At 45.6% G+C, this 22,923-nt stretch overlaps 3 protein-coding genes across 6 annotated transcripts; 1 reads left to right on the top strand and 2 right to left on the bottom strand.

Moving 5' to 3' along the window:
• Positions 1-15: 15 nt before the first annotated feature.
• Positions 16-2,392, bottom strand: TAF13 (TATA-box binding protein associated factor 13). The gene is made up of 4 exons (XM_068181053.1): positions 2,262-2,392; positions 2,061-2,139; positions 1,485-1,582; positions 16-646 (listed from the first exon to the last, which is right to left on the bottom strand). Exons 1-4 carry the CDS (start codon positions 2,286-2,288, stop codon positions 476-478), a joined length of 375 nt encoding a protein of 124 aa, XP_068037154.1. The 5' UTR covers positions 2,289-2,392; the 3' UTR covers positions 16-475.
• A 1,335-nt stretch (positions 2,393-3,727) lies between these two features.
• GTPBP8 (GTP binding protein 8) lies at positions 3,728-8,540 on the bottom strand. 2 transcript variants are annotated; one of them, XM_068181049.1, is made up of 7 exons: positions 8,202-8,540; positions 7,797-7,895; positions 7,220-7,350; positions 6,774-6,873; positions 6,249-6,367; positions 5,680-5,803; positions 3,728-5,064 (listed from the first exon to the last, which is right to left on the bottom strand). In XM_068181049.1, exons 1-6 carry the CDS (start codon positions 8,493-8,495, stop codon positions 5,719-5,721), a joined length of 828 nt encoding a protein of 275 aa, XP_068037150.1. In that variant the 5' UTR covers positions 8,496-8,540; the 3' UTR covers positions 3,728-5,064; positions 5,680-5,718. The 2 variants fall into 2 exon arrangements, with proteins under 2 accessions (XP_068037150.1, XP_068037151.1); XM_068181050.1 differs by having other exon boundaries at positions 3,728-5,061.
• Positions 8,541-14,167: 5,627 nt separating this feature from the next.
• Positions 14,168-22,742, top strand: LOC137468871 (cell surface glycoprotein CD200 receptor 1-A-like). 3 transcript variants are annotated; one of them, XM_068181048.1, is made up of 3 exons: positions 14,168-14,626; positions 19,375-19,689; positions 20,387-20,763. In XM_068181048.1, the coding sequence occupies exons 2-3, from the start codon at positions 19,398-19,400 to the stop codon at positions 20,761-20,763; spliced, it is 669 nt and encodes a 222-aa protein (XP_068037149.1). In that variant the 5' UTR covers positions 14,168-14,626; positions 19,375-19,397. The 3 variants fall into 3 exon arrangements, with proteins under 3 accessions (XP_068037149.1, XP_068037148.1, XP_068037147.1); XM_068181047.1 differs by lacking the exon at positions 14,168-14,626 and adding an exon at positions 22,331-22,742 and having other exon boundaries at positions 18,458-19,689; positions 20,387-20,641; XM_068181046.1 differs by lacking the exon at positions 14,168-14,626 and having other exon boundaries at positions 18,458-19,689.
• The last annotated feature ends 181 nt before the right edge of the window (positions 22,743-22,923 follow it).

The raw sequence follows: 22,923 nt of genomic DNA, 5'->3' as shown, positions 1-22,923 counted from the left end.
ACTGATCAATGTACATTTAGTTATGAAACATGGGCACAAACTTATGTTTTATTCAAAAAGCATATACAGAGCAAAGAGCACAACTTTGATAGTAGTTTGAGTTTAAGGTCTTTATAAAGATAGCCAAGATCCATTTTCAGGGTTTCCTGTCACAGGAATACCCAGTGACAACTGAAACAATTTTAGAGAATCATGAACCATCAGCCCTTGAGCCATCTGATCCAACACAGGCCTACTTGAAACAGACTCCTCCCACTGCAGGAATTTTTAGAGCTTTTCCTCATTTCATCTTAGTATACCACATACAATCAGGTAACGTTTCAGCTGCTTGAATATTTCTCAGAAAAGGCTGGGAGTGAGGGCAGACATCCCAGCAGTGACTTCCATCCTAAAAAACCCTTCCAAACAACATGCACAATCTTCCTTCTTACTGGGCAGCAGGTGGCCAAATAATGCCCCAGTGCAGCTTGTGAGATCAAGACCCATAGTTTGCTTCATCAAAAGCCTTTCTGGCTCGTTTCAGTTCTTCATTCATAGTTAGGAGGTCCTTAACTCTGGCAAACTTCCGGGGGTCCTTGCGTATTAGAAAGACAATGTCCTCAACCTGTACCCGACCCTGGCGCCCAATGGACATGGCCTTGTGTGTCTGTCAAGAGGGGAAAAAAAAGTCAGCAGCATTCCTTTGCCATGGTGCTTTTTTAAGGTCTCAATTCCACTTTATTTCCTGTCATTTTATAATAAAAGAGTAAGCAATTGCAGGTTCTGGGCACCATCATCCTAGTCACAAGAGAACTTCCCAGTGAACCATGGACTTAGTCTGATGTCCCCAGCTGCCTGTCACTTACACCCCAAATATAACCACTACAAATACATCACATAATGGTATCAAAACTAAGGACAGATTACACATAGGACACCCAGCCTGCAGAATGGCTGAAGATTAGGCACAACTTAGAAGCAGTGTGAGGTAACTGTATCAGAGGCCAGTGTAGAGCATTTTGGTAAGATAGGAAAGACCAACCTTTCAAAAGAAAGGGGGAATGTTTGGATACTTAGAAACAGTATCTAGGTCTGGAAGAGAAATGGCCTTACGCCCAAGAATGTATTCCTTTTGTAGGGCAGGGATAAGTTCCTATACATGTAGAGACACTGGGCAAACACAAAAAATTGACAGACTTTCAAATCTGAGCCTTACCTTATGTCGGCTGCACATACAGTGAACCCCAAAGTCAGGTAGGTATTTTCCCTCCTACAATATTAATCTAACTGCTGCTTAAAGACTTCAGTGTTCTAAATCCACATGGAGCAAGATGCATAAATTTTGCTTTAATCTTGGGAAAACAAAATCCAAGTTTATGTTTCTCCTACTAATGTCATGTTTTTGAGGCCTGGGATAATACAGTATTTGAGTCAGAGGTATTAACCTTCAAAAAGGCAAAGTTATGGTGAGGATGTTTCGACCATGCCATCTAGAACTGACTTACCATTTCAGTGATAAACTCTATTACCAGGTCCTCAAGAATGTCCACTGATTCTGTGTAAGGGTTCTGGTCATCCCCAAATCCATACATCATGCACCTTACTGCACAAAGAAACACTCAGCGTGAGGCTTTCATCCATTCAGTGCTGCGCACATCTAGTTAGAGCTCACCAGCCTGCACATTCCTGCACCAGGACGGCACTCCCGTCTGTCAGGCAGGACAAATCTTGAGGAAACATACAGGAAATAAACAGAAGACAACAAAAGCCCTCCTGCAGGGACAGGAGCTGTACATACAGAAAATCATGTCTGAGGATAGGCTCTGAATATTCATTTAGGTGCAAAACATTGCACAGTGACAGTGCAGCTGACTTTGGGTACAGCTAGGTCTAGAGGATGCACTAGCCGTATTTTTGAGGGGGGTCTACATGGCAGATTTCTGCAATTGCAGCCAATGCATATTATGAAAGCCGCTGTTTTGCTAAGAAGTGAGTTTTCGGACCCCACAGCTGTCAGCTCGAGGTTTCAGCTGAGCGGCCCGGCCGCGCTGGGCAGGGCTCTGTGGCCCGGCCCGACTTACGCTCTTTGGAGAACAGCCGCTTCCTCCTGCCCTGCCCGCCGTCCAGGCCCCCGCCGGCGTCCTCCGCGTCCTCTTCGAACTACACGGGCACAGCGGAGGGGAGGCCGCGGTCAGCGCCCATCTGGCCCCGGCCCCTTCCCGCCGCCCCTCCTCCCGCGGCTGCTGTGGCTCCCCGGGAAGGGCAGCCTCTCCGCCACTCACCGGCACGTCCTCCTCCTCATCTGCCATGGCTGCCCGGCGGCCCGGAACAGCTTCGGCGGCCCGGCCCCGCCCCGCCGAGCCGCGCCGCGCCGGGCGGGGTGGGCGGCGCTGCCGGGCCTGCCTGGGCCGAGGGCGCTGCCATGGGGCTGCGGCGCAGGCCTGGTGACCCTGCTGAAACCTGGCTATGACACTCATTGTCGGGTTGCGAGATCGGGAGAGCGTGGTTCGAAAGTGAGCTCGGGAGGTGTCTGCTAACCCCCCTGCTCAAAAGAGGGTCAGCCACGAAAAGGTGGCTTTTCACAGTCGGTTTGTTCGGTTGGCAGGGGCTTCTCCTTCCCTTCAGCGATGCACACTTGCCCATGTTCTCAGAATCATAGAATGTAAAAGAGTTGGAATAATGGCCCTTAAAAATAATCTAAATCCTAACCCCCCTGCCGTGGACACGGACACCTCCCACGAGACCAAGTTGCCCAAGGTAAGCCCCCTCTTTCAGTTTGTCCCCATTCCCCCTTGTCCTATCACTACAGTTCCTGATGGGCTCCGTCTGGCTTCTCTTTAGGCTCCCTTCACATACTGGAGGGCTGCTATGAGGTTTCCACCTTCGGGACAGCGCCCAAAGGGCGCTTGTCTTTGTAGGGGAGATGCTCCAGTTCTGCTGTATTTCATACTGTTGCTGTCAGCCCCTTTGCTCCAGCCCTGCCCTTGAGCATGTCCACTGTTCCCCTCAGTCTGGTGTCCTAGGCACGTTTGCTTTAATCTTGCAATTAGGTGCATCTAGCAATGCACCTCCTCCAGATTACTTATAAAGAGGCTAAAATGGACACATTCCAGAATGGATCCTTGCTGTGTTCCACTTGTAACTGCCATGCAACTGAAGTATGACCCACCAGCTCCTATGCTCTAAGCTCAATTATTCAACCAGTGTTTACGAATCTACTAGTGCACCTGTCCAGACTGCAATGTTCTAATTTTGTACACTGTTGCAAAAATACTGTCTTTGTAGTGTCAGGGTTATGGTGACAGACCAGACCAGACACAAGACAGAGTAGAGGAAGAAAATGGAGAAAGTACTGCTGAAAGACCAGGGATGATGCACAAGGTGAAATCCTTTTCCATGAAGCTAATACTCAACATAATTTCTGTAAGTAACAGCTGTAGAAGATGCAAAGCTTTACCAGGCAATGACAGGAGCCTTAAGTGAAGCTTATGCACTGCAAAAAACTAAAGACATTTGAATTTAAAAATGAGCTCTACTGTATGCTGCCAGGCCCACCCACCACTCATTAATGAGGGGGAAAGAAAGGAAGATCTTTTGTGTCTCTGGCCTGAGAAAGTGCAGCTCCTCACTCTGCAACTCAGCTGGTTCCTTAAGAACCTGGCAAAAAAAACTCCAGTAGTGTGTCAAGGCACCTGCTTACCCAAAGCCTGTTCCCACAAAGGCATTTATGTAAGTTTTACTGTTTAGGGAGAGAACTTGATTTTATTTACTGTTTTGTCAAAGGGGTACTGTCACACTGAAGAATCAAACTGTAGTGTTCTCTCCCGCAAATGGCTGAGAGCAAAATGCAGGAGTTATTCCAGTATCTGAAGCACTTCTGAATAAAACCAAGATGTGTCCAGAGGTAAAGCTGGTTCTTCTGGAGAAGATGGTACCTAATGTTCCATGCACACACATCCAGTTTGTTTGTACAAATGGATTAACTGGACGTATTTAATGTATTTAAGTGGTTAGTAACAGACTCCCTAGCACTGCAATGAAATGTAAGGGGTTTTGTTCTGAAGAGGGACTAAAACCAGAACGGCACTTTTTTACATATTCAGGGTTATTTTCAGAGGCTCTTCAGTCAAGGCTGAGGCCCTGAAAATTATAGCCTTGACAAGACTGATGTTCTTGGAAGATTCTGGTTTAAAGATACTACAAAAAGGCTCTTCCTGAAGTGTTCACTTTCACCTGTTCCACCCATATAGCTACTACTGCATTTCTAGGATTATGCATTGCTTGGGCTGGTTTGGCCTGCAGCATTTTGGGATTAGAGATAAAATATTAACAGAATTACAGGTTTGATCACTAAGATGCAGAAGCTAGAGTGCCACATTTACTGCATTCCTCACATTCTCCTCTTACATGTATGCTGAGAACAGATCTTGTCTCATAACTAGTGTGTTAGAAGAAATTGCATAGTGAAAGAAAGTGACACTTCTAGTCCTTTTGCACTGTCAGAGTGGTTTAGAGAAGAGCTTTCCTTTCTTGAGGTTTAAACACTTAATGCAAGTAACTCTGACAACTGCATAACCACATTTGGCCGTGTTAAGACATGATAAAGATTGAGTGCCAGGGTTTGACACAGGCACTTCATAGCTTCAGACTATGTTCTCCTGTATGAGTGCTGCTATTGATTGCTGTCCTTTTGTCCAGTTCTGCCTTGTAACTGGACAGTTTCAGGTGCTCTTAGACAGACACAGCTGCTGTGGGACGCAGTTCCTCTAAAGCGTACAGGACACATCAGTGCTGTGCTTCAGCTGCCAGGGTAGAGCTGATACAGGTCATGGATGGTGTGCCTCAGATCTGGCAATTCATCCACATGGAGCTGCAGAAATTCATGCTGGATCTCAAAATGCAGCACTGACTCATAACAGTGTGCAGGAACAGGGCTCCTCTAGATGTCAGTCTTTTATTCCACTCTGTTTCAAGCCAATACTCATGGAAAAGTAGATCCCATAAAAGATGTGTTCTTTCCTTCATCCTTGTGCAACAGGGACAACTCAATGTCTGCAAGCAAGGCATGCCATCCTGCTGCACCTACTGAACACAGGACACAGAAGAGTTACACAAGTAAAATATGTAAGACATCAAACACACCTTCACAGACAAGAGGTTGTCTATTTCCACTCTGCATGGCCTTAGAGCAGGTAGGTTGCACAGGAGGTAGTTTTTGGCCCCTGCTATCCTAACCCTAACCCTAGCTGAGAGAAGTAAACCTCTCAGTGTATCATTCAGTTCAACTGGGCAATACAGTTTGCTTAATGTTAGGGCTATAGTTTTTCTTTCCTAGATTAAATGCCTCTTTATTAGTGATATTACTAAACTGTCTCTAGTATCCTAAATATAGCAGAGGTAAGGCATGGAGTAGTAGATTTTTGAACATTTCAGTGTAGGGAGAGAAAATGCAGTATTAAAACTTCCCTTCTCAATGGAGGTTACCTACTTTTTTTCTCCTTGGCACAATCATGTAGGTTTTATGAAACAGTTTTATAGTAACCTGGATTAATTCACACTGCAAACTTCCTGAACTGATGAACTTAATAAAGAATAAAAATTTAGCTTTATAAATACTAATTTATTCAAAAATACGAATTTATTCAAATATAGTAACTTGGGTTATTTGCAACAAAAACCCGAGACCTCTGGTTTTGGTACCTTTTGTTCCTGATGAGCCAAGCAGATCAGCAGGTCTTTTCAGCTGGCCTCTACAGTGGGCAGGTTTCCAGTAACATGGGCTACAAAACACCTGAGCAAGTGAACCCCCGAGAACTCCACAGAACTGTAGAAAAAGAGGCATAGATGTTCAGTGCCACATTCTGATGTGTCTTGGAGTAATAAAGGCAAACAGCCATTGGCTGTGCTCAGTTACATGTCCCACAGTACACCTTGGGAAAAGCCTGCACTTTGGCTATGTAATCCAACAATTACAGCTCTTACTGTTACCAAAACTCCAAATAAAATGGGAAAGCCTGCTACCATGCAGCACAGGAACAGCTGCCCTGCTTTGAGAAAGGCCAAAGGAAGAAGCACCCATTGAAACAAATTTCACTCACTTGCAGAGAAGGGGGAAAGAAGGCAAGGGACATTTCCCCATCAGCAGCCCACCCTCTATCCTTGGGGCACAGAGAGGTCCTGTCTCTGGAGCAGACAGACTTGTTTTAGGGATCTTGCCCTACTGAACTCATCACCAGAAAGGCAACAGCAGCAGTGGAGAGGAGCTTTACCTGACCAGGAACAGCTGAGGAAAGCATCCCTGAGTGCTCTCCTTTACAAACTCCTGGATCTCCAGTACATTCTTTAACAATAATCCCCTGGAAGCTCGGTCAATTTTTGTTAGCACCATCTGCATGGATCCAGAAAGGGAGGATTCAAAGATGAAAGTAAGATTATTTTGCTGTTAACCTGGAAGATTTCTAAGAGTCCTAGACCGTCTTAAAAAGCAGTCTGAAAGCTCTGGTCATATCTAGGGGAAAATACAGTCTAACATAGTTCACCAAAATTATGGCCTGCATAAGGAGTGTGCCTTTTCAAGCTGCTCAAGCTGAGCACTGAAAAAAATATATTTAATAAACCACATAAAAACCCCTCTTAAATCCCATTTGTCTCCCTCAACACATTATAAATCTATTTTATTAACAATAAAGGGTTACTGCTTAGGTAGGTCAACTTGCATAAGCTCAGGTGGAAGGTACACAACTTTCTAGATTACCTGTACCTTATAACCAACCCAAGAATGAAGCATTACCTACCACATAAGGAATCCCAAACTCTTCCAGCATCTCTACTGCTATGTAATCTGTTTTCTGGAGTCCAACTACACCATCAATTAATAGGAAAGTCCTCTTCAAGCTGCCAGAAATATAAGCAACAGTAATTGTCACCATTATTTCACACCTGCTCTGCTACTTCCAAATTCATAAGCAAAAATAAGTAACATGGGATGTGGGGATAGGAAGAGCCAAGAAAAGCCATGCATGGAAACTGAGGGTCAGCATAGAGCAGCACCTCAATCTTTCCTGCTGTTTTGATCTGTCTGAGCATGAATGAGTGACACTGCAGAAGCTTCCAGGGAAATGATGTCAGAACTAGGGGATGGAAGCAGCTACCCCTCTGCATTTTCTCCCCTCATTACATGACACTGTATAGGGGTGTCTGTCTGGCTTTCCCTGTGCTGAGGTACAGGTGGGTCCCTTACTTGTGCCGTTCCTGCAGATAGGCCTCCACCATCTCAACAAAGTCCTGTGGGGCGCGATAGCCGTATCCTGGCATATCAACCAGAGTAAAGTACTTCCCTACTTTGAAGAAATTCATCTTCTTGGTGTGGCCCTGAAGAGAGGATTTAGGCAAGATGAAGCACAGGGGTGGTTTCTAAAAAAATGCAAAATATCTCTATACCAGACCCCTGCCCCCCCAGAATGCTTTAAACTGCCCAGTCTCCTAGACGTGTAGCAATCCTATATGGCTCTAAGCATAAAATTGACTAAAAATACCTTAATGGGTCTCTGAGCTTGGTTCTTCTCAAAGGCCTTTACAGCACACCTGCTCAGGTTGTGCAGCTCCTTTGTCTGCCTGAAGAGCTAGGCTGGGCTCCTTCTGCCTCTTCCTGGGCTAGAGCAAGGCCAATGCCAGCCATGAGGATGGCCACCAGAGCTGGCACTTTCTGTCATTTCAGGCTACAAAAGAGCTTGTTTCCTCCCACCCTTCTCAGCCCTATCCTCTGGACTGGTACCAGCTCATGACCCAGAGGGAGAGAAGTTAAAAACGTCACTCACCGGAGTTTTTGACACTCTAACTTCCACTTCTGGAGCCAGTGAAAACAAGGCCCGGATTAAAGATGATTTCCCCACATTGCTTCGGCCGATAAAGCATACCTGCAGGGGGAGAGGCAGAGAAGGCACATCTACACCCGCCCACCTCTCGCTGCAGCCAGTCCTGGTCACGTCCCAGCCACGGGCGTGTCAGGCTGCTGAGCTGCACAACGGGGAACAACAACTAAACGATTTGTTAAAAAGCAGCAGTAAGTGCCCTACGTATTGCGCAGCTCTCTGACAGAGCTGCACAACCACTCCATCACTCCTTTACCGCGCAGCTCAGCGCAGGCCGGGGCGGCCCGGGCGGGGGAAGGCGCTGCCCCGGCACGGTCCCGGCCGAGGGGCGCGGGGTAGCGCTCGCCTGACCTCGGGCAGGGCGGCCGGCGGGGCATGGTCCATGCGCACGGCAGAGCTCACGTAGTCGATGGGGTGCCCGCGGTCGGACCTGAAGAGCGCCTCGGAGCGCTGCAGGGCGGCCAGCCCGGGCTGGAAGAGGCGGAACGGCGCCGTGTCGGTGCCGGGCGCCAGGTACCGCTCCAGCTTCTGCAGCGGGAACACGATCGTGGTGCGGCGGCTCCGCTCCAGCCGCAGCACCTGGGACAGGGCGGCCAGCGGCGGCGAGGCCCGACCCGCAGCACTCCCCGCCCGGGCCAGCAGCATCCCAGCGGCTGCAGGCGGGAGCCGGCCCGCCCCGGAAAGCGGCGGGCGGGACAAGGGGGCGGGACAGCGGGGCGGTGCCGCGGGGCGGTGCCGCGGCTGCCCCCACCCAGCCGGGGGCTGTCAGGGCCCCGTACGGCATGTGCGGCCACCGTTCGCATTGACCCCGAGAGCCGCAGGTACTGCCCAGGCCGGCTGTTTGTAGAATCACAGAATGTGCTGAGTTGGAAGGGACACACAAGGATCATCAAGTCCAATTCCTGGCCCTGCACAGCACCATCCCTAAACCATGTGCCGGAGAGTGTTGTCCAAACACTTCCTGAACTCTGTCAGGCTGGGTGCTGTGACCAATTCCCTGGGGAGCCTGTTCCAGTGTCCACCCTCTGGATGAAGAACTTTTTCCTGATATCCAACCTAAACCTCCCCTGACCCAGCTTCAGGCCATTCCCTCGAGTCCTGTCACTGGTCAGCGCAGAGAAGAGTTCAGTGCCTGCCCCTCTCACCCTCACAAGGAAGCTGTAGCTGCAGTGAGGTCTGTCCTCAGTCTCCTCCAGGCTGAACAGCCCAAGTGACCTCAGCCACTCATACAGCTTCTCCTCAAGGCCCTTCTCCATCCTCATGGCCCTGCTTTGGACGCTCTCACAGCTTTATACTCTTATGCTGTGACCAGAACTATACCCAATATTCCAGGTGAGGCCGCTCCAGCTCAGACAGAGCGGGACAATCCCCTCCCCTGCCCGGCTGTGACGCTGGGCCTGATGGTCCCAGGACAGGGCTGGCCCTTCTGGCTCCAGGGCACTGCTGGCTCAGGTTCAACTGTCCATCGACCAGGACCCCCAGGTCCCTTTCCATGGCACTGCTTTCCAACTCATTCCCCAGTCTGTCCATACATCCAGGGTTGCTCCATCCGAGGTACGGAATCTGGCACTTTCCCTTGTTGAACTTGATACAGTTGGTGATTGCCCAATGCTTTAATTTATCGAGGTCTCTCTGCAGGGTGTCTGCCTTTGCGTGAGTCAACAGCTCCTCCCAATTTTGTATCATCTTTTCAGCTCGGTGTCTTTTTATGTGTGTTCTCAGGCCAAGCCCAGCCACACTGTGGAGCTGCTGAGGGCTCCGTGTGCTGACGCCCTGTTTGACCAGGGAGTAGGGCAAAGCAGCCCTGTCCTATAGCACTATCCACCTTCCAGCTGCAGCCACCAGTTTTCCAAGTGCCCTTCTGATAAGTAAAAATATTAAGTTGTTTCAGAGAAAAAAAAAAAAAAAAAAACCAACAAAAAATTTCTTCAAGGATAACTATGTAGAGGTCTATTCTATTTTAAATAAAATAAACCCAAAGTAACCACAAAACTGTTGGCACCGGTGTTCACTCTATAGTAAGAAGACCCCTGAAGTTTTACTACTTAATTGTTATGTATCAGAGTGCTGTTTTCCTATCAAAAATACATATAAAGCTTTTTACATTGTTCTCCTTCATGACTACAGTTCATAGGGCTGTAAAACCACAGAAATAAATGTATGTCCTTGAAACATTTCTGCTTCAAAGTACTGCAATTTTAACACCATCAAATAAAAGTAAACGTCATCAGTGTCTTTATGAAAGTAATACATGAAAATATCCTGATGTTCGACCTTACACCCAGGCCAGCCTGGACATCCTGTGGAACACTGACTTTCCTTTGAGACAAAGACCCCTTTTTCTTCTGTAGTCACAGCCCTCTGTTTAAAGGCTTGGAAGGCGGGATGGTTTAATTATGACAATGAATAGATTCAAGGCCAGGAAGGACCGTTAGAAGATAACAGAGGCTATATCCTGCTTTCTTTGTATTGAGCTCAGGTACAAAGCTATAGGGAGCGAACTTTGATCCCTTAAGAAAAGGGCAGCCAACAACATACATGTTTCTCAGAGACAGCTTTGAATATTTTGTAGTAAGACAAACTTATACTGAAATCCATAAGCTGCTCCTCAAATTTATGATCAGTGAAAGTGCTTAACAGTGAGGGGTTAATAGGGTAAACCTAGGGAAACCCCCCCCCCCCGTATTCCACCTCAGTCCTGTAAATTAAGTTCTCTTAAAACCTGCTTTGTTTCACAGCAAGACAGAGCTCAAATGTGCGTAGCTCAGGACAGACAATAATCACTGGCTGCTACATGCATACTTAGAAGAGTGCTCCCAAATAAATCTACAGATGACTTTTATTTATACAGGACAGGCCTCTCTCCTGTCACTGCCTATGGCACAAATACTTATAAATGCAGGAAAAAAAAAAGGCTAAACTTTCAAGAATTACTTCAGGAACACTGCTAATCCTTTTCTGGGGTGTACTGAAACAGCAACTTAATTGAATTGAAATCTGTGGTGAATCTATTAACAGAAAAAATCACTGGCCGGAGAGAGAAATGCTCATAACCACACCAGCAGGCAGATCTCCTCATTTCTATGCCAAATTGTGACACATGAAGCAGAAGAAGTGCTTTCAGCTACTTTTCCTTCCTTCCTTCCTTCCTTCCTTCCTTCCTTCCTTCCTTCCTTCCTTCCTTCCTTCCTTCCTTCCTTCCTTCCTTCCTTCCTTCCTTCCTTCCTTCCTTCCTTCCTTCCTTCCTTCCTTCCTTCCTTCCTTCCTTCCTTCCTTCCTTCCTTCCTTCCTTCCTTCCTTCCTTCCTTCCTTCCTTCCTTCCTTCCTTCCTTCCTTCCTTCCTCTCCTTCTCTCTTTCTCTCTTTCTCTCTTTCTCTCTTTCTCTCTTTCTCTCTTTCTCTCTTTCTCTCTTTCTCTCTTTCTCTCTCTCCTCTTTCTCTCTTTCTCCCTCTTTCTCTCTTTCTCTCTCTCTTTCCCTCTTTCCCTCTTTCCCTCTTTCCCTCTTTCCCTCTTTCTTCCCCTCATTCTTTCTTTCTTTCCATCTTTCTTTATCTTTCTTTCTTCTTTTTCTTTCTTCTTCTTTCTTTCTTTTCTTTCTTTCTTTCTTTCTTTCTTTCTTTCTTTCTTTCTTTCTTTCTTCTTTCTTTCTTTCTTTCTTTCTTTCTTTCTTTTTCTTTCTTTCTCTCTCTCTCTTTCTCTCTTTCTCTCTTTCTTTCCCTCTCTTTCCCTCTTTCTTTCTTACCTACTTTCTGTCTTTCTCTCTTTCTTTCATCCTTCCTTCCATCTTTTCCTTCTTTCCCTCTTTCTTTCCTTCTTTCTTTCATACTTTCTTTCTTTTCTTTCTTTATTTCTTTCTTCCGTTATTTTCTTTATTTCCCTCTTTCTCTTTTCCCCTTTCTTCCCATCGTTCTTTCTTCCTTTCCCTCTTTCTTTCTCTCTTTCTTTTTTTCCCTCTTTCTTTCTTCCTTTCCCTCTTTCTTTCATCCATCTTTCTTTCTTTCTTTTTTCTTTCTTTCTTTCTTTCTTTCTTTCTTTCTTTCTTTCTTTCTTTCTTTCTTCTTTCTTCTTTCTTTCTTTCTTTCTTTCTTTCTTTCTTTCTTTCTTTCTTTCTCTTCCTTCCTCCCTTCCTGCCTTCCATCCGTTCTTTCTTTCCTTCTTTCTTTCTTTCCTTCTCTCTTTCTTTCTTCCTGTCATTCTTTCTTTCTCTTTCCCTCATTCTTTCTTGCTTTCTTGCTTTCTTCCTTTCTTGCTCTTTCTTTCTTCTTTCTTTCTTTCTTTCTTTCTTTCTTTCTTTCCTTCTTCTTTCTTTCTTTCTTCTTCTTTCTTTCTTTCTTTCTTTCTTTCTTTCTTTCTTTCTTTCTTTCTTTCTTTCTTTCATTTTTTCTTTCTTTCTTTCGCTATTACTTCCTTCTTTCTTCCTTCCTTCCATCTGTTCTTTCTTTCTTTCATACTTTCCTTCTTTCTTTCTTTCTTCCTTTCATTCTTTCTTTCTTTCTCTCTTTCACTCTTTGTCATGGTTTGACACTGGCGCGATGCCTGTGCCCCCATGAAAATGTACTTTTCTAAATAATTGCTGTGAGATGTGATCAGGAACAGAGCAGAGCAGGCCCAAGCTTAGTAACAAAGAAAAGAACTTTATTAAACTACTACTACTATAAAAACTACAAACACTAAATTCTGGATGAAGACTTTCCAAAACCAAAACACCCCTCCTCCTCCCACTTAATTTTCAAACAAACTCAACAGTGAGACACCACCCGGGATCTTGATCAAGTTGCTACCTTTCAGATAGTCAAATACTCAATCTTTCAAGGGAGACAGGAGTCTCTCCTGTGCCACAGACTCCCCAGGAAACACAATTGCCACCCTTGTGTTTCCATGTCACACATGGCAACTACCCGGAGAAAATCGTCCATGGTGACACTCTCTTTTCTATGTCACAGTGCTCTCACCACCGTGCATGGACAGACTGCTCATAGGGCTCCTTTAAGGATGCTTTGCCATGGACCAAAAGAGACAACAGTTCAGTTTCTCATTTTGGGACTACAGTCTCCCTCATTTTCCCCTGGGGCTGAGGGTCTAAGAACATAGGTCTTCTTCTCTTCTTCTTCTTCTTTGAAGATAGAGGGCTTCTCCACACCTTCTCCACCTCTCTTCTGTTCTCTCTACTCTTCTGCTGGTAATCACTGAAACAGCTCTCTTGGCACACCAACGCACCCCCCTAAGTGTAACTTCTGTTAGGAGAATTTGGTTTAGTCTATGGCTAACAAGAAAAGTCCAGCCACAAGCCACTCCATCATCTCCTTCCAACTCAAGAATTTTTTCTTCTATCATCTTGGATCCCAGACTGTCTCTCTTCTACTTCAAATCAAGGAGGAGTACTATTTTACAAAGCCTTCATTTCTCAGGAAAGGGTTAAAAGCTCAGACTCTCTGGACGGCTGATATCTCTGCCCAGCAGCCGATTCCCAAGGTCAAGGCTGGGCGCCTTCCCCCCGGCTCCTTCTCCTCCGCGCCGGCAAAGTTACAGGTGCCGTCCGGACTCTCTGTCTCTTCCCTCTGTGGGGGGCTGACAAAGACATCTCCGCTTCTCTCCACCCTTCTGTCCACAGGAACTGGCTCGGTTCCAGTCCTTCTACCCCTCAGCTCACCTCGACCAGGCCTCATGGCTCCCCCTCCCCCACCCAGCCCCATGGCTGGGCAGGGGAGGTCTGCACAGCACTTTGACCAGAACTAAAGAGAGTGAGCTCTTGGGAGTTCTTGCTTTTAACCCCCTGTGTTCTCAGAGGCGTATCCCTATCTTCAGTGGTCACTTCAGGTGCCAATATCCAAACTTGACCACTGATTGGTTTGACCCAACTTCCTGAAAAAATCACTTCCATGTCAAACCACGACACTCTTTCTTTCTTTTCCTCTTTCCTTCTTTCTTTCTTTCTTTCTTTTTCTTTCTTTCTTCTTTCTTTCTTTCTTTCTTTCTTTCTTTCTTTCTTTCTTTCTTTCTTTCTTTCTTTCTTTCTTTCTTTCTTTCTTTCTTTCTTTCTTTCTTTCTTTCTTTTCTTTCTTTCTTTTCTTTCTTTCTTTTCTTTCTTTCTTTTCTTTCTTTCTTTTCTTTCTTTCTTTTCTTTCTTTTCTTTCTTTTCTTTTCTTTCTTTTCTTTTCTTTCTTTTCTTTCTTTTCTTTCTTTTCTTTCTTTCTTTCTTTCTTTCTTGTAAATTACCAACATTAAGCCTGCTTTTATCTCCCCTGAAAGACTCTGCTTTTTGTTGTGCATGTTATTGCCAAACATCAGGCATTCGCACTGACATTGCCTATGGCTAATGTCTGTGGCAGCAGATGTCTCTTTTCAGTTGCTGGTTATGTAGTTCAAGTGTTAGGGAATTACTACAAAAGCAATTTAGTCCACATTAAAAACTCTGACAATCATTCCTCTGGAGTTTGAAAGAGGGATCTATAACCATTGACACTGACCTAAATCCCAAACAATAGTCAAGAGCACGGAGCTGGAAGAAAGTGGCAACCCCACTTGTCTTGTCTGCTCTGATCTTGTCTATCCCAGCATTGTGAGACAGGCCAAAACATCATTCCTTTCAGATATCTGTCAGAGAAGAGGAGCTGTGAGACCAGCTGGAGATGGAGTTCTGGGAGAGCAGTGAGGTGCATTTGGGACAGTTGGTTCAGATCCTGTGAACCAAAACCAGCTGAGGTCTTGAGTTTCATTTCCACCAAGAGAAACATGAACCAAATATTGTCACCAGGAAGCACGCTGGAAAGGACAGGGTGAACACATCAGCCCGCCTTCTTTCTTTTGTGACATTTACAGCACTACTGACTGTGTCTGAATCTGTGCTTCCCCTTAAGGTACATCTTATTTTCTTTTCACTTGGAAGGTGGTTTAGGAACTAGAGTTACTAGGATATGGAGTTTTATAGGCCAAATTATTTGTATAAAATGCTGAGAAGCTCTGCATTTTCCTCTATGCAAACTATTTGACTGGGGACAGGGAAAAGTGTCTCTAGTCCCAAGAAGGAAATCAAGGCCACAGATGTCTCAAGGGCTGGATATTAACAAAAATAGTTAAAAAAATTAATATACTCATTATACATAATAGCAGAAAAGATTTTTTTAAAGGTTCTATAATAAAGTAATGAAAGAGGGAGTCATTATTATTCATGTGGCAGCTAACACTGCTAGCCACAGCTGAAGAGTCCTTTCCACTGGTTTTACAGAACTGAAATTCTCTTTTCAACATTTGTGTTAAATTTGATCTTTTTTTTCCTCCTGGACCCAAACTTACCACACCAGTACTAGGAAAAAGCCCAATGAACATCTCTGAAAGTTAAATCTTTTGGGGTCTTTGACTATTAAGTAAAAAGAAAAAAGAACTTTTTAAGGTGAGTGCTGTTGCTTGCCTTGATTAGGAGATGGAGAAGAAAGCACAGGTATAACATGGGTCCTGACAAAAACCCTTGTAGCAGCAGACACAGCAGCAGCAGCAGCAGCATGAAGCCAATCTTTGCAAAACTCTGCTTTCTTGGGGGCTGAAGCACTACTGACCATTAGCAGCTTGCTCTGAAATGTCCAGGAGGGCAGCTAAACCCAGAATTTGTTATGTCTGTTATGGGGGGTGCAGGGGGAGGCTAAGTCACTCTGCTGGAGGTGTGATGTACATCCAGAGCCAGAAACAACATAAAAGAAACAGGATGTCATGTAGTGGTTCATGGTGAATGTGAGCTATGAATTCAACTAAAACAGGGTCTCAGAACACAGAAGCCTTCTGAGCTGAGATGGACACTAACAGCGAAGGACACTTGAAACCAGCTCCAGGGCTGTGCTGGAGGTGGTTGGAGAATCACCAAGTCCAGCAGCACAGCTGCTTGGATCCATTGCCTGGGACACCGCAGAGGTCTTCCTGACACAATACTGCCATGCTGTCTGGCTCCAATTTTAGTGTTGGACTGACAGTTTGGACTTCCAAAGCCAAAAATCTCCTGCCAGTCCTCCCCCTGCCAAATCACCCATGCACAACCTTTCCACTCTTCACAGTCATGCAGTAAGTTGCTGTGTTGTGGACAGACTGTAATCCAGAAACTCAAATCCCAAAAGGCTAATTAAAGAAATACAAACATGATTTTCCAGCCATCACTTTGAATATCAGAGATGAGGCAGAATCTTTAGTAAAAGCCCCAGACCCAAAATCCTTAGGCCTTTCCCTGAAATAACCAGATTAGGTTGCATCCCATACTGCAGGGAATTTTCCCTGTTTATCAGGAGTTTTCCTGCCTTAGTTTCTAAAATGACACTACATTCTCCAGATGCCTGGGTCTATTGCTCCTGATTAAACCCCAATGATCTGAACCCTAAAATCTTCTGATTTTCATGACTTGGACCATTATTTCATGCTGCCTCTGCCAGTTAGCTCTGAACTACCTTACCCACGGACTGTATGGTTGAAACTATGACATATCTCACACCACAGGTGTGATCTTTGCATCTTGGACCTGCTGTGAAACATGAGTAAAAAAAAAGCATCCTTGGTCTAACTGTAGGTGTACTGTTATCAGAGGAAAAGAGATGTAATATAAATGTACATCATCCCTAGCTACCCTCCTCCCCGCAGGGGAGAAGTGATTGCCAGTACCTTTTTGAAAAAAATGTCTTTGTCTATTACATATGTGGGGAAGGAAAGGGAGGGCAGAATGAGGATTTTTTTTCAAGAGATTTTGCTCTTAATATGTGAGCATCCTTTAAGTGGTTAACTAAAAATATCCTTCCCCTAATTCCTGATGATAAAATTCTTACTGAGAGTGTTGAAAACTTTATGTTATTTGAAATAGGTGTTTGCTTGAAATAAACAGAGTTGTTAGGCTGCAAACTGAGCTTTATCTTAACTATACAAATATGTTGTGTAAATCAAAGATGGATTGTAGTGAAACTTGGAGATAATAATCTGAATATTCATGATAGCTACACAGGTAACTAGGAGCTTAAATATTACTTGGAGATAATAATCTGAATATTAATGATAGTTACGCAGGTAACTAGGAGCTTAAATATTACTTTAATACTTATAGCAAGAGTGGCCGGCCCATAGATCGGGTCCTGGGGTGTGTCCAGAGCAGGGCAGCAGAGCTGGTGAAGGCTCTGGAGAGTAAGTCCTATGAGGAGTGGCTGAGGGACCTGGGGTTGTTTAGCCTGAAGAAGAAAACACTCAGGGGTGACCTTTTCACTCTCTTTTAACTGTGTGAAAGGAGGTTGTAGCCAGGTGGGTATTGGCCTCTTCTCCCAGGCAACAAGCCACAGGACAAGAGGACATAGCCTCAAGCTGTGCCAGGGGAGGTTCAGGTTGGACATTGCAAAGAATTTCTTCACAAAAAGGGGGATTAGACATAGAATTGGACTGTCCAGGTGGAGTCACTGTCCCTGGAGGTGTTGAAGAAACCGCTGGACATGGCAGTCAGTGCCATGGTGTAGTTGACAAGGTGGTGATCAGGTGGGATTCAATGATATTGGAGGTCTTTTCCAACCTAATTGGTTCCATGATTCTGTGCTATGAACTGTAACAGCCATATTACAACAAGGACTATGGGACCGAGACAAATCCCCACCAACACTGACCTAGGAGGATGTGAAAATGATCATGTAGCAACCACTTGGTAATGGAACAGAGAGCCAGTGAAGAGTGAGAAGATCCCAGACCCTAATATTACTGTGGGTCCAGACTGTCATATGAGGGATGAGGAATCAGATTGTAAGGGTATAATTGCCCAGAGGTGTCTTTGTTCCTGGTCCCTCTTTTGAGGTCCCTAGCTTGAGCTGCCTGATGTCATAACTGATCTTTGCCAATAATCCTGCCAAATATAAATGAGAGCTTTGTGTTAAAAATTTTGTTAACAGCAAGATCCAAGCGAAACATGAAAAATCACACTGGTCAGGCTTTGTGCAAGTTCCACTGTAGACTTTGTTTTCTCACAGTAACACTGGGGACAGTGGGCCAGAAGGCCACCTGGAAGAGAGCAAATGCAAATACCACTTCCTCTCTGCTCTCCAACTCTCATCAGAAAAAGCCTCATGCTAGGAAGAAGAACTGTCTCTTTGTAACTGCACTGTGTGACTCTCAGGAGCAGAGGAAGAACAGTGGCTCTGGCTTCAGGATCACTGGCAGGAATGCTGGGGAGCTCACAGCAAGCTGGACAGTGCAAGAAATCCTTCTCACCCACAAAAGCAAGAGCTACTTTGAAATTGTCAGGAAGAGCATTTGCACCATTGTCCTCACAATCGCTACAGTCACAGGAGCTGTAGGTACTTCTGGTGGTACTTTGGCACCATCTCTCTGTTAAGGGCAGGAGAGGAAAAGGGTAATAGAGTGATATGTACTCAACTCTACTTTGGGAAAGAAAAGCCAGGTAGAAGGAATCTTTACAAATTGCTGAAGGAACTTTTTGATGGAAACAAAACCAGAACAAAAGTGGGGGGAATGTTTTCACGCTTTCATTCTTCTGCTGGACTGGGCAGAGATGCTGAGCAAAAACGCAACCTGAGAGATATTTTCATCAGGCTCAGCTTTCAGACTGCCACTAAAACCATTACTCAGCCAAAGGAAAGAGCAACTTGTGTCCCACCAGTGACACAGAGAACCGAGAGATCAGTGGTTTACTGTCCCAAAGTTTAATGGCCACCTACTAAAAGAGGAAATGAGTGAAGTGCTAAATAGAAGTTTGTTTGGACTACAGCTATGGGTATTATTCCTATAAACCCACTAATTGCGAAGTTTCATTCACAAACATTGCGAAATCTAGGGATTGCTTGCTTTTAACTTCAGCAGAAGCCAGAGGACACAAAAGTCCCATTCCCTCAGCTACTCTTCACACTGGATTACAACCTGCACCTCAGACTCTTTTTTTCTCCCAGTCTCACAAGTGCCTCGCAAAAGAGGCTGCCTTTGTACATGTAGGCAACACTAATGCACATATAAGAAAACCCTGAGACATGAGGCAAAATCCTTCCCTCCTACACAAAGCACCACCAGTGGTATGTGCACCTGTGCAATGCCTGAGAGATGTAGACAAGGCCTTTGCACAGTGTTGGATTTCACATGAATGCAGAAGTAAAAGTTTATTTTGTTGGCAGCAACAGTTACAGAGAAAAGCCACTGTCATGTGGCCAGAGGCAATAGTCATATTTCTGTATTTTAGGTCCTGTGAGCAGCCCACAGGAGGATTTGCTCACACAAGCACAGTCTTTGGATGGGGAACTGCTGAAGACAATGGACAGGAGTAGAGTCTTCCTCCAGTATCCAGTCTTATCCACTAAGATGATCCTCAGTGGGAAATTTGAATTGCAAGGGTTGGCCGTGATAATCCATAGCGGGCTCCATAACCCACAGCTGTAGTAAGAGATGACAGACAATGTGCAGATGAGCACAGCCATGGCCTCACACTTGTTTGTAGCCCTGCAGACGTTTCCCTGTGAAGTCCAGACCACAACTCCTGGGCTCCTTCTCACACGTTCTCTTTTTTTCTCTTCAGGGAACAACTCCTCAGTGTTAGTGATGACTGTAGGTAACAGCTCAGTTCTCACCTGCCCTCTCAAAGGAAATATAACTCTGCTAACATGGACAGTAACCCCCAAGGCTGGAGGTCCTTGCACCTTGGTATACAGGATTGATACAAACATGACACACAGAACAAACTGCAGTGACAACATAAACTGGACATTCAGAGCAGGTCTGCCTCCTGCCCTTGAGATACGACAAGTGGGAATAGCCCAGGAGGGAAATTACAGCTGTGAAATGGCATCAGCAGAAGGGAATTTCCAAAAGATGTACCACCTGACCGTGCTGGGTAAGGAACGTGCAAAAGTGCAGCTTTTTTTAAGTTAAACTAATGAGGGTAGGATTAGATTAGATATTAGGAAGCTATTCGGTGTTGTGAGGGTAGTGAGGCACTGGAACAGGTTGTCCAGAGAAGCTGTAGACATCCCAGTGTTAAAGGCCAGGTTGGGTGAGACTTGAAGCAGCCCGGACTTGTGGGAGGTGTCATTTTGCATGGCAAGGTGGTTGGAACTAGAGGATCTTTAAGGTCCCTTCCAACTTAAACCATTCTGTGATCCTTGCTGGGATAAACTCATGCATTTCATTGGGAGTATCTCTGTGTCTCCTTTCTCCTTATTTCCCATAACTCTTCTCCCTTCTGCTGTTCCCTTTTTCCACTGTCTAGTTAGAAATGACAGGTGTGAATATCCCATGTGCACACAGAGGATATGAATGGCTGTGATGAGGCTCAGCTGGATGGGGGAGAGTTGTGCAAAAGGGAAAAAGAGAGCAGTTCTTCCTCTCTTGTGTTTTGGACCCACGTTGCTGCAATGGGATGGGATGGGATGGGATGGGATGGGATGGGATGGGATGGGATGGGATCTCCAGCCTTATTCTCCTCTTTTCACTGGGTTCAGTTTGGGTTCATTTTGGGTGGAGAACAAGAGCAGCCCAGCCCAGTTGTGCCAAAGTAACTGCATGCATGTCCCCTTGCTGGTGCTCTGCAGCCCCCCCGAGGCTGAGCCTGTCCTGTGATGAGCAGGGCAGCCCCGTGTGCGAGGCAGCGGCGGGGAAGCCGCCGGCTCAGCTCTCGTGGCTCCCAGAGAGCAGCTCCACTGCAGAGGAGAAGTGCCACGACAACGGGACAGTGACTGTTCTCAGCAAGTTCACAGCGTGTAGCACCAATGTCACCAATGTGACCACCTGCATGGTGTCCCACCCAGCTGGGAACTGGAGCCAGTCCATAGCCTGCTGTCCCTCAGGTGAGCTTCTATTTGTGCGTTTGGTGTTCAGAGCCCTGTGCAGCCCTCTGTTCATGCACCAAGCAAACATGAGAGGCACTGGCAGGATTGCAGCACGAAATGTGCAGCTGAGTTTCCAGTAAGAAATTTGCTGGGAGGGGGAAGGATAAACACAATTGCTGTCAGAACTGTAAAGCCCTTTGTGAAATTGTAGGAAAGGAGATGGATGCAATGGATTTGCTATCCACCTCCAGGGATGAATGGAAAGTGGGATTAATTCAAAAGGTCATAACACACAAATGTGTCAATGGTACGATCACCAAGATTGATGTATTGTAATCCATTACATGTCCCATTACATGTTGCTAATTGTTTGGTTCCACATGGGTTGTGACAGGAAGACTGAAAGCCAGCTTACAGCTCCCAAAGCTGGCTGGTAGGTGAAGGCTTTAGGGGGTGAAGTTGAAGGTGTGGCTGTGATGTTGTGTGCAGCCATAGGTAATTGACTGAAATACTGAGCTGGAAGAGAATCAGAGCTGAGATTTGCTGGGATGCACATGCAAGGCCTTCAGCAGTGCTGTGGGCAGGAGTGGCCATACAGTGAAAGACATTCCTCCATCAAAGACTTGGGGGGATGTTATTTCTTCCCAGTTGTGTGTCTGGTACTGTATTCCAGCTGCCGTAGGTCATCCTCTGAAGTACAGCACACAGAGAGCATTGTCCAGGAGATGCCATCCTGACAGAGGCACAAGGGAAACAGGGTCTGTGAGATGTACCTAAAAGAGCATCTGTTTCTCCTTAGAGAAAAGTGGATGCTTTCTTCTCTGTGTCATCAGCCTTACTGGCCTCATGAGTCTCCTCTTCTTGCTGGCTGCTTTTGAGATCTACATCTTCTCTAATAGGTATGTATGGGACACAATACACACGAACCCCTTTGGCCAGTCCAGAGAAGCTTAGAAGGACTTCTAGTGCTAATTCATGGCATGCACAGTCACCTCAGTCTGTCCCAAACCCATCAGTCCTGCACATGTTCATGGAGGTTTGTCTGAAGACTAAAACAGCTCAGTTGGGGCAGACAGTAGGGAGGGGAGTCCATACCTGGCTTTTCCTGCTCCCATAAATCATTCAGAAAAAAAATACAAAGGGAATGGTTAGGGGTTTTCCACCTGATGGAGGAATCTGAATAAAGATTGCCAGGCTATGAAGATTAAAGAAGCAGCAAAATACTCATCTGAGCTCAGAGCCAGACTTTTGGCCTCTTTTGTGCTAGGTAAAGAAAGCCAGGAAAGGCAGGGTCAGTATAGACAGCAGGAAGTATTGTATGAGAGATGAACAGGTCTGCTGCTGTTGTAACTGCTGGGGAATTCTGGCAGCTTGGCTGATTAGTCTGTCTAAGCTGGCCTCTGGCACAAGGTGCAGTCGCTGCCCCGAATTCCTCTGCAAACACCACAGAGGCAGAGCTACTGTCTTTGAGCCACACTTTAGCTTCACCCTGTGCCAGGGCTCTTGGATACTCTCCTTTGGGTGCTGGCTGGAGCATGGCCAGATCTGGTCATGCTCATGTGAGACCACAGACATGAAGCCTTGTGATACTGGGTTTCTCTAATAAATAAAAGGGAGGAATTCTGGTTTTACACTCCTAGAAACCAAAACTGCATTCCCACAACAGCCTTGTCCTCACACTTACCGTGTTGGTGCCTTGGTTCCTAGTACAATATCAAACTGGTGCAAACCGAGGCAGCTTCCACATGCAGAGGTGTCTGGGCTTGAGCAAAGATGAAAGAAAGTCCAGTTAAGTGTCAGTGATGTGGCCTGCAGCAAGAACTCAGCAGTACAAGAGCACTCAAAAGAAGGAAGCAAACATCTACAGTGCAGCCACTGCAATTGTGCAGAAGCACAGCAGGCAAGCTGGATCCTCCCCAACCTTGTCAGCTCTGTCTTCCATCCTCTCTCTAGTGCAACTACAGGTGCTGTTACCATGCATGCAAGTATCAACCTTTCTGTATAAGGTCAAATCTAACATATATTGGAAATTAACTCATGTTGTATAAAATTAGGTCATTCCATTTCAGGTACCTTGTATCCTAGTATTTAAGTAGCATATCTTCCAGAAAAAAAAAAAAAAAAATTGTGTGTAATAATTGAGCCCACAGAACACAGGTCTTGAATGTTAGTTTCTTTAAACACATCTTACTGGTCCTGTCATAAAGGAACTCTTGAGTTCAATTGTTCATCTGATGATACACTGCCCTTGCTAAGGCTCTGAATCATGGAAGAATACTTGTCTAAGGCTGAGTTTGTTT

The sequence above is a fragment of the Anomalospiza imberbis genome, chromosome 2 (genome assembly GCF_031753505.1).
Source record: "Anomalospiza imberbis isolate Cuckoo-Finch-1a 21T00152 chromosome 2, ASM3175350v1, whole genome shotgun sequence".
In the NCBI taxonomy this organism is placed as follows: domain Eukaryota; kingdom Metazoa; phylum Chordata; class Aves; order Passeriformes; family Viduidae; genus Anomalospiza; species Anomalospiza imberbis.
This window is presented reverse-complemented; position numbering and strand designations above follow the sequence as displayed.